The 19,119-nt window shown below is 48.6% G+C and overlaps 1 protein-coding gene across 1 annotated transcript in view; it reads right to left on the minus strand.

The window, feature by feature from the left end:
- Positions 1 to 12,696: 12,696 nt before the first annotated feature.
- gramd2aa (GRAM domain containing 2Aa) overlaps positions 12,697 to 19,119 on the minus strand; it is a 58,089-nt gene continuing 51,666 nt past the window's right edge. Inside the window, exons 12-13 of the mRNA XM_052042580.1 lie at positions 17,832 to 17,939; positions 12,697 to 14,207 (exon numbers count right to left, since the gene is read on the minus strand). Of these exons, the coding sequence (XP_051898540.1) occupies positions 14,189 to 14,207; positions 17,832 to 17,939 (127 nt within the window). The 3' untranslated portion in view covers positions 12,697 to 14,188. The remainder of the gene's footprint in view (positions 14,208 to 17,831; positions 17,940 to 19,119) is intronic.

Genomic DNA, 19,119 nt, shown 5'->3' on the forward strand with positions numbered 1-19,119 from the left:
AGCTGATTGCTGGGTCCCTGAATGAATATCGACAGGCAAGGAGGAAAGTCATTGCTTCTTAATAAAAAGTAATTGTAGAGCAGTTAATAAAGGAGCTGTGAGGCAAGGGATGAGACATCTCACATAGGGACGCGGAGGCTGGAGAGGACCGGGTGGGTTTACAGAGACAAACAGCTGGTCAGCAGGCAGATGTTTCCAAACCTCACAGAGCTCCGTAGTCTGACACCTTCAGTTTTAATTTAACAACAGAGTCTGACTGGCATTCCAAATTAGACGGGATCAGAGGCATGAGACTGGAGGACTGAGTCTTCACCATTAGCCTTGGTATGGTGGGTAGTGCCCCCACCACAGAGGCTGTGGGTTCAAGTCCCTCTCCAGGTGAAACCTTGAATTTAAGACCATAAGACATAGGAGCAAAACTAGGCCATTTGGCCCATCGAGTCTGCTCCTCCATTCACTCATGGCTGATTTTTTTCCCCAACAGTATTCTCCTGCCTTCTCCCTGCAATCCTTAACTTCCTGACTAATCAAGAACCTGTCAATCTCTGCCCAGTGACTTGGCCTCCATAGCCCTCTGTGGCAACGAATTCCACAGACTCACCACCCTCTGGCTGAAGAAATTCCTCCCCATCTATGTTCTAAAGGGACGTCCCTTTATTCTGAGGCTGTGCTGTCGGATTCTAGACTCTCCTACTGATGGAAACATCCTCTCCGCCTCCACTCTATCCAGGCCTTTCAATATTCGGTAGGTTTCAATGGGATCCCCCTCATCCTTCCGAACGCCATCGAGTACAGGTCCAGAGACATCAAACGCTCCTCATATGTTAAGCCTTTCATTCCCGGGATCATTCTTGTGAACTTTCTCTGGACCCTCTCCAGGGCCAGCACATCCTTCCTTAGATACGGGGCCCAAGATTGCTCACAACTTGGCCTGAATCAAGAGCATAATCTGAAGAGAAAATAGTGCAAGAAATCTGGAATAAAAACAGAGAGTGCTGGGGACACTCCACAGCCAGGCAGCATCTGTGGTGAAAGGAACCGGGTGAACGTTCGGAGCTCCAATCACAGATATTCCGTTTGTCCTACACATCCCTCCTGCCTCCTCCTCTGCACCTTTCTACCTCTCCTTCTCAGTTCTCTGACCTGAAACATTACCTCTAGTTCTCCCTCCACAGATGCTGCCTGACCTGTGGAGCACATCCAGCATTTTCCGGCTTTATGAAGGTTTGGATTGGTGACCTTGGACCAGAACTGGGAAAAGTTGGAAATGGAACAAGATCAAAGTTGCAGAGAAAGCCGGTGGGGGAGGGGAGAAAACGACAGGGAGAGGCTGCAACAGGTCGGGAAGTCAGGAGAGACACAAGCGATGGAGTGCTGGCTGAGAGAGGGCGGGAAAGGTGAGTGACTATCGAGGAGGGGGCAGTCGTATGCGGGACAAAAACGCTGACGGAAATGTGCAGAACTTGGTTGGAAAAGTTGGTTTTCTGGCTTCTTATCTGTTGGTGCGATAACATGTCTGATATGGTAATTGTGTCTTAGCAACGCACCATGGCAACCAAATGTTGGAACTGCGTCTGCTCAAAAGGAGCCGCTGCCCAGCCTAATTTTCATTGAAGGCACATTGTCATCCCGCGGAGTTGATAGAGAGGCTTCTGTTCACATCTGTAAACACCCGAGGTGAGGTGGAAGGCTGTCCTGAGGGCCCATCAGCATGGAGTGGCTCCCAGTACGCACACCGGCAGGTCCACAACAGGATCAGTACTGGGCAGGTACTGTATCAGCACGGTTCAGTTACAATTAGGCAACGTTAAGCCTGGCAAGGAAACGTGTTAACGTGTTGATGTTCTGTCCACTGTCTCCCCACCCCTCCTGCAGAAACCTCCTCCTGCTGAGCGAGCAGAGATGGTGTTCAATCCGGAGAAGTGTGGGGTGGTGCACTTTGGAAGGACAAACTCCAAGGCAGAGTACAAAGTTAATGGCAGGATTCTGGGCAGTGTGGAGGAGCAGAGGGATCTGGGGGTTCATATCCACAGATCCCTGAAAGTTGCCTCACAGGTGGAGAGGGTAGTTAAGAAAGCTTATGGGATGTTAGCATTCATAAATCGTGGGATCGAGTTTGAGAGCCGCGAGGTAATGATGCAGCTCTACAAAACTCTGGTTAGACCACACTTGGAGTACTGTGTCCAGTTCTGGTCGCCTCATTATATGAAGGATGTGGAAGCGTTGGAAAGGGTGCAGAGGAGATTTACCAGGATGCTGCCTGGTTTAGAGAGTATGGATTATGAGGAGAGAATAAGGGAGCTAGGGCTTTACTCATTGGAGAGAAGGAGGATGAGAGGAGACATGATAGAGGTGTACAAAATATTAAGAGGAATAGGTAGAGTGGACAGCCAGCGCCTCTTTCCCAGGGCACCAATGCTCAATACAAGAGGGCATGGCTTTAAAGTAATGGGTGGGAAGTTCAAGGGAGATATCAGAGGGAGGTTTTTTACCCAGAGAGTGGTTGGGGCATGGAATGCGCTGCCTGGGGTGGTGGTGGAGGCAGGTACATTGGTCAAATTCAAGAGATTACTAGATAAGCACATGGAGGGATATGTGGGAGGAAGGGGTAAGATAGTCTTAGGTGAGGTTTAAAGGTCAGCACAACATTGTGGGCCGAAGGGCCTGTATTGTGCTATACTGTTCTATGTTCTATGATTCTATAACAGGCCATACGTGGGCCACAGGGTAAGGGACGGGTGGGGGGGAGGTGGAGGGGAGGTGGCTGGTAGGTTTGGAGTGGGACTGAGGATAGGAGGAGGAGGTCGGGGACGGGGGCCTTCATGGATCAGGTCTGGGCAGTAGGATGTGGCAGGGTGGTTGGTTTGGGGTGGGGATTGTGATTTGGTGGGGTCCAATGGTGACAGAGCAGGGGGAGGCAGTGAGACAAGATATCTACAGGAGGATCCACGTGATAAACTCAGTGAGCACTGACCAGGTCCCTAATGGTGTGGATCAGGTCTGACGTGCACTGTGAGAGCCACTCGTACATTGATGGGTCATGTCACTGGTGCACACTGAGAGGCTCCCCTGCATTTATACAGAGAGAACCCCCCAAGAACAAAGTCCTCAGTACGTGGGACCCACACAAAAAGGACCCAATCACCTGCAGTGGGGACTCTGAATAAATCCTCTTGTTCAGTACACTCAGTACATTGAAGACTTTCAATCTGTAATGCAACCTTTGCACTCGAGCATCTACAAGACTCAAGGACGTTGTCAGAACTGGAAGGCTTGAGTTATAAGGAGAGACTGGATAGGCTGGAATGAAGGAGGCTGAGGGGTGACCTCCTAGAGGTTTATAAAATCATGAGGGGCGGAGATAAGGTGAAAGCACACAGTCTTTTTCCTAAGGTAGGCGAGTCTATAAACCAAAGGGGCTGGGTTCAATGTGAGAGGGGAAAGATTTAGAGGGGATCTGAGGGGCAGGTTTTTCACAAGAGGGTGGTGGGTGTACGGAACGAGCTGCCAGAGGAGGTGGTGGAGTGAGGTACAATTACAGTGTTTAGAAGGCATTCAGACAGGTACATGGATAGGAAAGGTTTAGGGGGACATGAGGCAAACGTGGGCAAATCAGATTGGCTCAGGTCGGCATCTTGGTCGGCATGGATGAGTCGGTCTGAAGAGCTAAATAACTCTGTGACTCTGTGACCCTACCTCCAACCAGAACAGAGCGGTCCCCATGATTGACAACCCATCTGCCATTTGAAACAACCACCCAAAGTATTTGATAGAAACATAAGAGGTCTTGACAGATTGGATGTGGGGAGGAGGTTTCTTCCTGTGGGAGGATCTAGGAATGAGGTCACCACTTAAAAATGAGGTGTGGGCATCCATTTAAGATGGAAATGAGGCAAAATCTCTTCTCTCAGAGGGTCCTGAGTCTTTGGAACTCTCTTCCTCCAACAATGGTGGATGCCGAGTGTTTTTGAGGTTGAGGTGGACAGATTGAGGCAGAGGGGTGAACGGGAATGCGAATCAGATCAGCTATGATCATCTTGAATGGCAGGGCAGGCCAGAGGGGCCAAGTGGCCTACTCCTCTTCCCTATTCATACATCTACATGCACTCCCTCTACCACAGTGGCCCATCGCCAACTCTTCTCCAACAGCACCTCCTAATCCCACAGCCTCCACCCACCAACAAGGTCAAGGGCAGCGGACGCAGGAGAACACCTCCAGACCCAACTTTCCCTCCGAGCCTCCCACAGACCGACGTGGACACTTTGGTCTTCCTTCTTCGTCTAGGTCCTGGGAGCTCTGGCAGTTCTGTGCAAGTCACTTCAACACACAGATTACAACCGATCAACACAACCCAGGTCTTCCTACAGTGCGCTGGGGGAATGTGTAGTGCACCCCCGCAAGGCACAGTCAGCTGGTTAAAAGGGCAATGGCTCAACTCGTGGAAAATAAGGAACAAAGGAATTTGGAAAGAGACTGAACAAAGAACTTAAACCCCCTGCCCTTGCTAACCAATGGGCACAAGGGTTTGAAGGAATGAAGTCTCCCTGTTCCATCATCTATATCTTAGTCCTGATGCAGGATTTTGACCTGAAATGTTGATAGTTCCTTTCCTCCCACAGAATCTGCTCGACCCGCTGAGTTCTTCCAGCAGATTGCTTGTTCCTACATTCTTCAACTCATAAGAACTGGAAGCAGGAATGGTACATTCGACCTCCGCATCTGGTCCACCGTTCACAAGATCACGGCCGATCTTTTGCCTCAGCACCACTTGGGCCTCCATTTCTCCCTGGTCCCCTTCATACCTAAAAGTCTACAGAAGTCTGCTGGATCTTCACTCCGCAGGGTCACCAGGTCTCAAGGTCTGCTCCATGGCCTTCCGCCCTTTGTTCGGGCTGGAACTCCAGTGCAGGTCTGGGGCGGTACAGACTCCCCCACATGTCAGCCCTTGGGGGGGACTGGAACAGAGACCTAGTTCCAGGTGGGGGAGTGTTTATCCAACCAATCTCACTCAAATGACAAACAACAGTCACCTTGCCAAATTTATTGCCGTGTTTCCAGAATTACAATAGTGACCACACCCAAAGGTTTTGCATTGTGGGTGAGATGCTGTGGAACGGACTGAGGTCCTTCATGATCCTTAAACCTGGCAACGTTGTAAAGTCTCACCCTCCAGTCCCACTCCGACGGATCGGTCTGTGGCCTCCTGCTGTGACAGTTCCACTGAGGCCCAACACAAGCTTGAGGAACAGCACCTGGTCTTCCCGCTGGGCACTTCGCAGCCTTCCAACTCAGTGATGAACACTCCAGCTTTGAGTAGCACCCTCCCTCTTTCTGTATCAGAACTGGGCGTCTCTGCCCGGCTTCATTCTGGCTCAGATTTTCTATTTTTGCCCCACAGCCTCACCACCAGCAACACATTACACAGACAAGGAAAACTAATCTGATCTCAGCTGCCAATGACTAAAATCGGTGGTGTAGCGGACAGTGAAGAAGGTTGTTTGAGGATCTAGATCAACTCGGCCAAAGGAACGGCAGATGGAGGTTAACCTGGACGAGTGTGAAGTGATGCATTTTGGGAAGTTAAACCAGGGTAGGACATACACGGTGAACAGCAGAGCCCTGGGGAGTGTCGTAGAGCAGAGAGCCTCAGGGGTACATAGTTCCCTGAAAGTGGTGACACAGGTAAACAGGGTGGTGAAGAAAGTGTTTGGCACACTTACGTTCATCAGAAGGAAGGGCACTGAGTACAAGAGTTGGGATGTCACGTTACAGCTGTAAAAGACATGAGTGAGACCGCACCTGGAGGATTGTCCGAAGTTCTGGTCACCATAGTATAGGAAGGATGTGATTAAGCTGGAGGGTGCAGAGAAGTTTCACAAGGATGTTGCCGGGACTGGAGGGTGTGAGTTATAAGGAGACACTCGATAGGCTGGGACTGTTTTCCCTGGAGTGAAGGAGGCTGAGGGGTGACCTTATCGAGGTTTATAAAATCAGGAGGGGCATCGATAAGGGGGATGGTCACAGTGTTTTTCCCAAGGTTGGGGGGTCTAAAACTAGAGGGCATAGGTTTAAGGTGAGGGGAGGGCACCCGAGGGGCAACTTTTTCACAGAGGGTAGTGGGTATATGGAACGAGCTTCCAGAGGAAGTGGTAGAGGCGGGTACAATTATGACATTTAAAAGATATTTGGACCAGTATATGGAGAGGAAAGGTTTAGAGGGATATGGGCCAAATGCAGGCAAACGGGACTAACCTTGGTCGGTATGGATGAGTTGGGCCAAAGGGCCTGATTCCGTGCTGTGTAACTCCACAACTCTATGCTACTTACCTGTCACACTAAGTCATCTGGTCTCACCCTATCAGAGATATTCCCTTTGTTCCACCCGTCTGTGGCAATGAATTCCACAGATTCACCACCCTCTGGCTAAAGAAATTCCTCCTCATCTCTGTTCCAAAGGGACATCCTTCTATTCTGAGGCTGTGCCCTCTGGTCCGAGAAACATCCTCTCCACAACCACTCTATCCAGGCCTTTCAATATTCAGCGGTTTCAATGAGATCCCCCATCATCCTTCCAAACTCCAGACCCAGAGCCATCAAATGCTCCTCGTATGTTAACCCTTTCATCCCTGGGATCATTCTCGTAAACCTCCTCTGGACCCTCTCTGCAACTTCACACGCTCTTGTTTTCTCACAGCCCCAGTTCTGATGAAAGGTCACCTACATCAGACATTAACCATTTCCTTATCTACAGGTGCTGCCTGACCTGCTGAGTGCTTCCAGTATTTTCTGTTTTCATTCCATGTGTTAGCATTGTGCAGTTCTTCAGTAGAGGTTAGCGGGTCACGGGTATTGGAAACATATTGACCATAGCACCATGCTGTAATATTCTATTCCTTGTTAATGGTGTCTGTGTAGGGTGAATTGAGTGCATAGAATCACTAATTGTATTAATTGCCGTTACAGGTAAACGCTGCGAACGAACCTGGCAAAGTTTGCCGGGATACGTAACCACCGTAAGAGCTTTGGGGGAGATGTTTGTCTAGCGTTGGCTGGTCCAGTTGTACCAGACGGCCCAAGGACATGTAGATAAGAACATTCGGCACAGGAATGTTAATTGCTTTACTACCTGGAGAGTTGGGAGATAAGGGTGAAGGGAGAAGAGATGATTGGGACTGAACATCACAGGTGTAAGGGGCTGCTGTCACCGAAGGAAACAAAGACCTCCTGTCCCAGCAGACAGATAGGGTGCTGAGAACATCATGGGGGTTAGTGGGGTAGTCACCTGTGCATCAATACTCAGGAATAGCCACATCCCCTTCTGTCAACGGTCAATCTTAATTGTGTAGAAGAACCAATCAGGGAGATTCTGGGCGGAAATTCCCTCTGCATGCTGCCAATAATGGAACAAAGACGCCAGGCTCCTAACCCTGGTATCCAAGAGGTGAATGACACACATCACTGTGTGTTTCAGCAGGGTTTGTGGACAGCACTTGCCCCTTTCCTTAGCATGTGTTGGGTCCAAGATAGATCAGAGGATCTATCCTGGGCACAACACGTTGATGCAATCACAAAGAAGGCACACCAGTGGCTCTACTTCATTAGGAGTTTGAGGAGATTTGATAAGTCACTAAAGAGTCTTACAAATTTCCACAGATGTATGGTGGAGAGCATTCTGACTGGTGTGGAGGCTGCAATGCGCAGGATCACAAGAGGCTGCAGAGGGTTGTAGACTCAGCCAGCTCCATCATGGGCACACCCCTCCCCGCCATCAAGGATATCTTCATGAGGCGGTGCCTCAAGAAGGTGGCATCCATCACTAGGGACCCTCACCATCCAGGACATGCTCTCTTCTTGTTACCACCATGAGGGAGGAAGACCCACACTCAACGATTCCACCATCAGGTTTCTGAACAGTCCATGAACCCATGAACGCTACATTGTTATTCCTTTTTTTTTGCTCTATTTATTTATTTTTGTAATTTATAGTAATTTTATGCCTTTGCACTGTACTGCTGCCGCAAAACAATAAATATCATGTTATATAAGTCAGTGACAATAAATTCGATTCTGATTCATTGGAATTGGAATATTATTGTCACTTGTACTGAGGTACAGTGAAAAACCTGTCTTGCATACCATTCATACAGATCAATTCATTACACAGTGCATCGAGGTAGTACAGGGTAAAGCAATATACAATATAGAGTAAAGTGTCACAGCGACAGAGAAAGTGTAGTGCAGGTAGACAGTAAGGTGCAAGGTCATAACGATGTAGATGGTGAGGTCAAGAGTCCATCTTATCGTACTAGGAAACCATTCAATAGTCTTACAATAGCAGGATAGAGTCTGGTGGTTTGTGCTTTCAGGCTTTTGTATCTTTTGCCTAATGGGAGAGGGGAGAAGAGAGAATGTCCGGGTGGGTGGGGTCTTTGATTATGCTGGCAGCTTTACCAAGGCAGTGAGAAGTGTAGACAGAGTCTATGGAGGGGAGGCTGGTTTTCGTGATGTGCTGAGCTGTTTCCACAACTCTCCGCAGTTTCTTGCGGTCTTGGGCAGAGCAGTTGCCGTACTAAGCCATGATGCATCCAGATGAGATGCTTTCTATGGTGCATTGATAAAAATTGGTGAGTGTCAAAGGGGACATGCCAAATTTCTTTAGCCTCCTGAGGAAGTAGAGGCACTGGTGAGCTTTCCTGGCTGTGGCATCTATGTGGTTAGACCAGGACAGGTTATTGGTGATGTTCACTCCTAGGAACTTGAAGCTCTCAACCCTCTTGACCTCAGCACCATTGATGTAGACAGGAGCATGTACACCGCCCCCTTTCCTGAAGTCAATGACCAGTTCTTTTGCTTTGCTGACACTGAGGGAAAGATTGTTGCCATGACACCATGTCACTAAGCTCTCTATCTCTTTCCTGTACTCCGACTCATCGTTATTTGAGATACGGCCCCCTATGGTGGTATCATCTGCCAACTTGTAGATGGAGTTAGAGCAGAATCTGGCCACGCAGTCCTGAGTGTATAGGGAGTAGAGTAGAGGGCTGAGGACGCAGCCTTGTGGGGCACCAGTGTTGAGAATAATTGTGCTGGAGGTATTGCTGCCTATCCTCACTGATTGCAGTCTGTTGGTCAGGAAATCAAGGATCCAGTTGCAGAGGGAGGTGTTGAGTCCCAGGTCTCGGAGTCTGGTGACAAGTTTGCTTGGAATTATAGTATTGAAGGTGGAGCTGTAGTCAATAAACAATAGATGGAATTCTATGGAAAGCAGAGTGGAGATTGTTACCATCCTGAATTAGTCCATACCTCTCCCAGAGTAGAGACTAACCTCTCCAGCACAAAGCAGGTTATACTCTCTCCTCCATTTCATCTGTAATGTGGAAGGTTATTTTTTGAAGCAACACTAAATTGTAAGTTAAGAATATTTAATAATTCATTGCACATATAACAAGCCACAAGAGTTGATGATATATTTTAGCTTGGCGTCAAGAAGGGATTTATATGCTAACTGACTAGGGTTGAATTAAATGTGAGTGAATGTACGTACGAATTGTTAGGCATTAGCTGGAATGTGTTAGCAAGTTTATATTTATTAATTTAGTAACTCGGGGTGCACTGGAAGTTAGTTAATAATTTACTGCAATAAAAACAGGAAGAGCTGCATGGTCTCAGCAGATCAGGGAGCAACTGCAGAAAGAGAAACAGAGTTAAAGTTTGTATAAACCCAGATTCTCTGTCCACAGATGCTGCCTGACCTGCCGAGTGTTTCCAGCATTTCCTGCTTTAAGTTCACATTTCAGTTTTTTGATTTTTGTTTCATACTTTACGGCAGCCGGCACGACAAGTGACTCTCGTCTCTGAGCTGGAGGGATGCGTGTGCAGGAGCCACTGTGGAGTACCCAGTCCAGGCTGACACTGCTGTGCACCACTGAGGGAGTGCTGCACTGTCTCTCGGGTGAAACATTAAACTGAAGCCCTGTTTGCCCTCTCAGGTGGACAGAAGACATTTACAACCAGATTCAAATAAGAGCCAAGTGCTCCTGCCAAAGAATGTACTCAGCAGGCCAGGCGGCATCTGTGGAGACAGAACCCGAGGTAACGTTCCCTTTGACAGAACTGGGGAAGAGAGGAAGCAAGTGCGTTTTAAGTTGGAGGAGAGGGGAGAGGGGAGAGGGAGAGGGAGAATGTCTGTGGTAGGGTGCTAACCAGAGATGTCACAGTAACAATTACCTTAAAAAGCAACAGTTCAGAGACAGGAAAGAAGCTAAGAAATAAACTGAAATATTCCTTGTCTTCTATCTCTGAGTGCCAGGAGTTAAGGTCATTGTTACCATGACAACTTTGGTCTGCACTCTCTCACAGACATTCTCTCTCTTGCACCTCTTTCTCTATAACTTCAAGCACATTTGTTCCCTCGCTCTTCCTGTTCTGACGAAGGGTCACTGACCCTGAAATGTTGACTCCGTACCTCCTCCACGGATGCTGTCCAGCCGGCTGAGGGTTTCCAGCATCTGCAGTGTTTTGCTCCAAGATCTCTCGGGGTCCCCGAATATATGGTGCCAACCAGTTGATGCTCCCTGTCCCATTGCTGCCTGTGGGATCTTACTGTGCATCAATGGGCTGCTACGCTTCCCTTAATTACAATGTGCTTCATTACCTTCGAGCCAACCTGAGGTTTGTGAAAGGTGCTATACAAATGCAAGGCTGTTCCTTCTACCTACTTACTTAATATGTCCTTAATGTTATCCTCAGGGTGAGTGGAAAATGATTTGTGTTTGTTTGAAAGGCTGAGGACAAAGCACTTTAAGAAGTAGCACTGGAAAGAGTCACAGAGTCAAACGGCAAAGACACAGGTCCTTCGGCCCACCATATAAATGCTGCCTGCTGTACCTGCCGACACTAATCCCATTCACCCACATCACTTACCTGTCTAGATGCTTCCTAAGTGCCGTGAGAGTATCTTCCTCCACCACCTCTTCAGGCACTACATCCAGACTCCAAAAACTCCCCCTCAGATTCCCTCCAACTCTCCAACCTCTCACCTTAAACCTATGCCCTCTTCTCTAAGGTGGTCCTACCGTGGGAACATGATTTTGACTATCTCCCTTCACATTTTTGCATACCCCTATCAGGTCACTCCTCAGCCTCCTCCCCTCAATCCCCGCCTATCCAGCTTCTCTTTATAACTATAACGCTCCAATTCGGGCAACATCCCAGTCAATCTCCTCTGCCTGTTCTCCAGTTTTAGAGAAACTACAGGGAAGCCATTTCCCAGAGCCCAGAACACACGTGTTCCAGTCAGGAGACTAGTGGTCACTGGTATGACGGGTTGACCTACTCTTGGTGTTACCTGGGATCTGAGCACAACGGGCTTGTGTTATTGTACTACCACGGACACAGCCAACTGAGTTTGAAGGAGGAGAACTTTGTGTTGTTAGGAGACTTCAGCGACCTGTCTGATCTCAATGAAGAGGCCTGAGGTTCTTGGTGGTTCTCCATTTTGATTGGTTGGGGGCACGAGGATTCCCAGGAGCCGCTGAGGGTGTAACACATTTTCAAAGAGACTTTGAGAACATCCTTGAATCGTCTCCTCGATCTGTCTGATCCTCTCTGTTGCTCTGGGTAGTGAACCTGTTTCAGAAGTCTGGTGTTGGGCATTGTAACTACCCACTGGGGCATCAGACTGTGATCAGAGCCTCAGTGCAGGGGAGGTTGGTCTGGGAGAAGTCCTGATGTTGGTTTGCTCATCCTGCCAGTGGAGTCGGAGGATTTTTTAATCTGTCTTTCAATTTCCTTGTGACATAGAAGGAAGCCATTACAGCTCGCTGGGTCCACCCTGACTCACAGGGTAAATCCGTCCCCCACTAATTTTCCCCGTAACCTATTCCCTCACATTCCCAACAACCACACACAAGCTGGGAGCAGACACACCCCCTCCGTCCCCAGCAGGTCCCACTGGTCACATGCCAGGAAACAACTGCATCGACAATGTTTGATATGTGGTCACGGCAGAGGTGCCAGTCTCACCAGAACCTTTACTGTAGTTCGGCACAACGTCATATCATGGGCCAAAGGGCCTGTTCATGTTCTCACCTAACGACTATCCCACAGCTCAAGGAGTGTGTCCACCACACTCCAGGAGGTTTGACAAGGTTGGAGCTTTGGAGCAGCCCTTTGGAGGTTGTCCCAGGAAAGCCTGACTAGATGACAGAGTGTGTATGTGAGTGTGTGTATAAGCACGTGTGTACACATGTGTGTGTGTGTGGGGGCGGGTATGTGTGTGCATGTATGTATGTCTGTGTATGTGTGTACATGTATGTGTGTACTTGTATGTGCGTACATGCACACATACGCACACAACTTGGTGTTGAGGGGTGGGAGATGCCTGTGCATGAATTCTTCAGGCCAGACTGTTTGCAACTCAGCATCTTATGTGGATAACCTGTGCTTCTCAGCCCCAGTCGTCCCCGACACATCTGCATCAGTGACATTGCTCACCCTCCTGCCCCAGCCTAGCTGCTGGTGGAACTTCCCAGCACACCTTTGTCCCTCCAGACACACCCGTTCCCTGATCCTTGTCCACCCCCACCCCATCTTCGCCCCACCATTCGATGTTCACACAGACCTCTGCTTCCCCAACCCCTGCACGAACAGGTGTGACCAACTCCAATGAAGGTAGAATGAAACACTGAGAAGGATCACAGGGACATCATTGTTACATTTATTAAACCAAATGAGAAAAACAGGCAGGTATTTCTGATGAGCAAGAGTGCAGCCAGTGTATGAAGCCCAAGGAGAGCCCAGACCCGGTTTGCAGGTTAGAACTTGACTGTCAGAAATGCAACCTGTACATCAAAACTCTCCCGATTACCTCGTTGGGATTTACAACCCAAATGTTTCACCATTTCACAACCCCCAGTACGGGGGCTCCACGTTCCCCTTTGCTGAGTACTCACACCTCAATGCTGAATCACTCCACCGTCACTCTGACACATTCCCACATCCCGCTGGCCCTTCCCAACACAGACATGTGTCTGCCCGCTGCACCTTAAAGCAATTTCTTCTCTTAGCCTTCTTATCTTCTCAGGATACTCAGCAAACATCCATCCACAGCGTACGGTGAGTGGCTCTCCCGCTGCTCACCACTCTCCCTCCATCAATGGCCCTCCCTCCATGCTCTCTGGCTCTTGGTCTTTCCTTCCACCAAAGGCTCTCCCTCCAAGGCATCCTGTGGTGGTCCCTCCTGCTACTTGCTCCATCGGTGGCCATCCCACCCCTCTCTCCAATGACGACCCTACTCCCCACTGATCACCATCATGTTCAAGGATGGCCCTCCCTCCACTGACAGCGCTCCCTCCAGCAACCTCCTTCCTTCCACTGACCACGCTCTCTCCACACCAGGAACAGACGTTGTCTCCCTGTATCACTGAACACACGAAAGGGTCTGTTTTTAATTACTGTAACATTCACATAAAATCCAAAGGTGGGTCCTTTCACAACGTAAATGGCTGCAAACGCTTCTTCTCGAGATGCGGAGAGCACAGTAACAACCAGTACCTGGTGAGCGAAGATGTGGAACAAAGCGAGGCAGTGTCTGGGCCAGGTCAGTGGTACAGTTTATTCAGTGGGTGGGGAGGGAACACAGAACTTGCACCCTTCCAGTGTCGAGGTGCCGATGATGTGCAGGGGACTGAGAGCTCCACTCCGCTCGGCTGCAGTCTCCTTTGCTGCATCAGAAGGCCGTGTCTTCCATTGCACAGTGAGTGGTGTCACAAATGCCTCGTCAACAACTGGTCCTGGTGTCCAATTCACAAATGATTAGAAGCAAGGAGAACTCTCAAGTCTAGGGGTAGCCAGTGCTGGATTACCTAGCATCAGGGCAGTAGAGGTGACTTGGAGATACTTTAACCTTTTGAATGGACTGATATCCCAGAATGTCAATCCCTCAGAAATTTATTCAACAAATAAATTAAAAATTAGGCTACTTTTTGGGTTTTGTGCAAGTCCTCCAATGTTGAAGGCTTTGTGCTGTGGTAACAACACAGTGCGTTGGAGACGTGAGCTGGTCACAGTCTGTGAGTGGCAGTAGACGGCTTCTTCCAATTCTGGTCCCATCCAGTGACTACAAGAGGTAATAGAGCCTCTGTGTTGTCTGGTCCTTTGCTGAGTCACTGCGAGCCAACGGCTTCATCAAAACCTCAGGAACCTACTGTACTTGGAACATAACAAGACATGGGAGTGAGCAGATCACATGGTGTTTCACTGGGTTCCAAAGCAAAATCCCACCAGTTGTTTGATGTTAATTGAGGATAAACATGGAGTGATCATTTACACAAAATCAAACCCCACTTCCGACCTCACTGCAAACAGTGGCTGCTTGTCTCTGCATGAAGCTACAGCCAGCAGCGTCAGGGGACAGGCAGGTTCCATCTGCACACAAAGCGAGCTCCAATGACATTGAGGACAGACCCTGACCCCTCCGCTCCCCAATACCCCAAGCTCTCCCCACATGTTGGGATCACCCTGATGCCATTACCTGAGGAAACCTTGAATCTGTTGAGCAGTAGATTGGAAGAGGTGTCAGAAAATGGCCTCAGCTACTGTGCTGAAGTCTTTGCTGTGGTTGATGGAGGGGTCTCAATGGAAAAAGACAAGACCTTTTTGGATTTTAGGAGGTGTCGGAGGACCAGAGGATTTCACCTTCTACAACCTGTCAACAGAAGTAGGGCTGGGGTGAGGATGAACCTGGTAACTAGAGGTCAATAGTGGGAAAACAGTTAGAGACTCTCTCCAGGGACCCTCGGTGAAGTGTGGGTTAATAACAGACACCCAGCACCGATTGCGTACAATAACCTCACCCTCTTTTTCATGAAGTGATGATGAAGTCCTGCAGGCTCCACCATAGGTGTTGTACATGAGGGTTCTCAGGACAACTCAGTCGCACCTCATGGAGACTCAGACAATGGAGCTCATTATACAGACAGAACGCTGGTAACTTCAGTGCCGGTAATTTCCTAGAGTGAATGGTTTATTTTCAGACTATAGTGAAGTGTGCGGTGGGGTCTTCCCAGAAACCTTCTTCACCCAGAGAGTGGTGAGTCATAGAATGTACTGCCAGAGAGCGTGGTGGGAGCAGAGTCACTGACAGTGTTTAAGAAATGTCCCGACCAGCACTTGAATCGCCCAGGCAGAGAATGTGAGGGGTCAAGTGCTGGAAGGTGTGATCGATGTGGATGGGTGCCCACTGGTTGTGGACGTGGTGGACCGAGGGCCTGTTCCATGCTGTATGAATCTATGAGTCTACAGTAGGACCACAGCGTTTCTTATATATAAATGATCTGGTTATAGGGAGTGATACAAAACTCATCAATGTGGTATATAGTGAGGAGAATGGTGGGGAGCTTCATGAGACCTGGGCAAGTACTTGGCAGATGCAGTTTAAGTTGGACAAGGGTCAAACTTTAGGAGAAACAGTTGGTATGAGTAACTAGTTTGAGGTGGGTGGATATTCTTTGAAGGTCAGTAAGCAAGTGGATGAGGTGATTAAGAAAGCACTTGGAGTACACCTTTGTAAAGAGGGGAATTGAATATAGAGGTGTACAAAATCGTGAAGAGCATAGATAGAGTCAATACGCAGAGTCTTTTTTCCAGGGTTGGAGAACCAAGAACTAGAGGGCATAGGTTTAAGGTGAGAGGGGAGAGATTTAATAGGAATCTGAGGGACAACTTTTTCACCCAGAAGGTGGTCAGTATATGGAACGAGCTGCCAGAGGAAATGGTTGAGGCAGGTACATTAACAGCATTTAAATAGTAGTTGGATGGGTACATGGATAGGAAAGGTTTAGAGGGATATGGGCCGAACACAGGCAAATGGGACTAGCTTAGACGGAAAATGTGGTTGGCATAGACCAGTTGGCTGAAGGGCCTGTTTCTGTGCTGTATGGCTCTATGACTCTTATAGAATTACTATAGGATCAATGGGTGCTCGATGGTCATGTGGAATTGGTGGGCTGAAGGATCTTTTTCCTTGCTGGAGGAATCTATGACTCTGAGGAAGAGTAAGTCATGCTGACCTTTACAAATCACTGGGTGGCTCTCAGCTGGAGTCACCGCACAGCTCCGGCCCCTGACTTTAGGAGGATGTAGTGAACTGAGAAGGATATGTGGAGACTTACACAAGTGACAGTAGGTATGGCAGGAGGGCGGGAATGAAGCAGAGGGAAACAGCTTTCAATAGGAAGCTGAACAAACACTGCAGGAGAAACAATCGGCAGGGCGCAGGGAAAGAGTGGGGAATCGGACTGAACAGACGGTTCTGCCGGGAGACCATGGCTGCCTCCCCCACTGGAAAAATTCCACACTCACACGTTGTTCAATTGGAATTCAGTAACCAGAAGTTATCAGATTCGATGGGACCCATCAGAAGCCAAATGAACAGCCGGCTTACAGATTTATTGGAAGAAAGCTGGGGAGTAGGACTAAATCAGACAGGTTTTCAAAGAGCTTCCACAGACACGAAGGGCTGAATGGTCTCCTTCTGGCCTCAGAAAAGATACTGCTGGAAACACTCAGCAGGTTAGGCTGCACCTGTGGAAGATGAAACTGGGTTAACCTTTCAGGTTGCAGACCCTTCGTTACAACCAAGGAAGTGAGAAAAACAAAGTTAGCTTTGAATGACACGAGGACGGCAGAGTGAAGGTGAACAGGATAGGGGGAATATCTGTGATAGGGCGAGACCACATCTAATGGGTTAATGTGGCAGTAAGAAAAACATTATGCTTCTTCGTCTGTGTTGTGTATTGCTAACAGCAGGACCATGGGACGTGAGCTGTGGGTCAGGCTGTACTACCAGAGAGAGAAAAACTGAGCCAAAATCACAGACGGATAGTTACTAGAGAGATGAAGGGCCTTCGACCTGAAATGTTAACTCTGTTTCTCTTTCCACAGATGCCGCCTGACCTCCATTTCCAGCACTTTCTGTTTTTGTTTCAGATTTCAAGCATCTGCAGTTTTTAAAAAATTCTCCTTCTGAGTTGTGAGATTCTGACATGTGAAGTTCCCTTTCTCCAGTTCTATGAGCGTGGTTTCACTCAGTAGAACTGAAGCCGGCAGATCAACCAGCCTGCTAGATACCATGGAGACACGAGAGACTGCAAATGCTGGAATCTGGAACAACTCACAAAAGGCTGGAGGAATTCAACAGGTCAGGCAGCATCTGTGGACGGAAGTGGACAGTTGACCCGAAATGTTGACCGTCCATTTCCCTCCATAGATGCCGCCCGACCTGCTGAGTTTTTCCAGCCTCTTGTGCGTTGCAGCTAGACCCCAAGCAACAACCTTCAAGCTTGGAATTTTGACATCAACAGGAACATTTTTCTCCTCTGTTCCTCTGGGAATCATATTCACTCTCCTCCCCTTCCCTCTGACGCCAGATGTAGATAACTGGCCAGATCCCATGTCTAGATTTCTTTGTGCACACCTCCATTACACTGACTTCCACCAGGGTCCGACTACAAACAATTGGCAGTAGATGCAACGTTCACAGATAATTCAGAAATGAGAAAATTGCTGGGTGATATTCAAGTACAGAGCGTGAAGGGGGCTCCTTCTCTGATATTTTGTGGGGACAGAAGGTCAGGCAGCTTCAAGGGGCCTGAGGTTTCATTTGAATGGGTTTCAACACTACCTCAATGCTTGAGCTACAACATGGAGCAAGATCACTCCCCACTTCTAGAACCCTGTCCTGTCAAGTCACCACAGAGCAAAAAGGTCCCTGCTCTGGTGCATGGAAATCAAATGGTTACATTTGTTCAGATGCTGGCTTCAAGCTTACCTCTTGTGGGAGGTTGACTGGGAGGCTGCGTCCAGGAGTCCCAGCTGTTGCTCTAGTGAGAAAACTCTGTATGTCATGTAAATGGAGGATGCCAAGAGAATAATGACTCTGGAAAAATATATACCAGCAAATCCGTAAGTCCATAGGGTTTTAAACAAATGAACCCGTAATACATCCTTCAACAACAACAGCCAACTGTTGCACAATTTTGCATCAAGATCTGGGAGATACCAGTGTTCTTATGCAAACCATACCTGGAAGACCACAGTCTGTGATGCTCTGCCTGTTGGAGGCTGTGTGAACACTGTGCTCCATAAGATCATAAGACGTAGAAGAATTAGGCCATTCAGCCCATCAATCAAGGCTGATTTTTTTTAACCCCATTCTCCCACCTTCTCCCCTTAACCCCCTTTACCAACCAATCAAGAACCTGCCTTAAATACACCCAATGACTTGGCCTCCACAGCTCTCTGTGGCAACGAATTCCACAGATTCACCACCTCCAGATGCAAAAATTCCTCCTCATCTCAGTTCTAAAAGGACGTCCCTTTATTCCGAGTCTGTGCCCTCGGATCCTAGACTCTCCTACTGATGGAAACATCCTCTTCACGTCCACTCTATCCGGGCCTTTCAGACTCCAGGCTCCTGTCCCTGTTCCTCAGTTCCTGTTACCCTCTTCTATACAGACTGCCAGCCATGCTTCAACTCAGGCACTGGCCTGGCTCACATCTCACAGAGGCCTCCAAGACAGCCAAGTCTGTGCTACACAACACTCTGCCCCCAAGGTTGACTGGGATTCAGTCTCTGACCTCTGGGGTTGGGTTACATAGAGGAAAATGGAGCCACTTCCCACTTGGAGAACCACAAAGTGAATGGTCGGAGGTGAGAAGATTACGGACAGATGAGTCACGACTGTTCCTCCAGGGAACAAGAGGGAGCATCAGTTGAAGGAGAAACCACCCACAGTCGAAGCCTTTTCTCAATGACAGTACATTCAGCAATCCTGCAGCAGGGCTGGCCAGAGTTATCAGTAGAAGCAATGGGCTCTTCCCACCATCCCACTGAAAAAGGCAGCGGGTGCAATAAACCTGGCCTTGACAAAACCTTGGCAGGTGGAAAAACCTTTCCTTCAGTCACTGACCTGCCCATGGGTGTGAAGACCCTCAGCAGCATTATTTGGTCTCCATGATCTGGCATCACTGGCAAAACCAGAGTTTCAGCCAACTCCAATGGCCCTTGTACTCCATTAGTGGGTCTGGAGTCACATAAAGGCCACACCAAATTTCCT

This window comes from Pristis pectinata, chromosome 32 (assembly GCF_009764475.1).
Source record: "Pristis pectinata isolate sPriPec2 chromosome 32, sPriPec2.1.pri, whole genome shotgun sequence".
Classification (NCBI taxonomy): Eukaryota; Metazoa; Chordata; class Chondrichthyes; order Rhinopristiformes; family Pristidae; genus Pristis; species Pristis pectinata.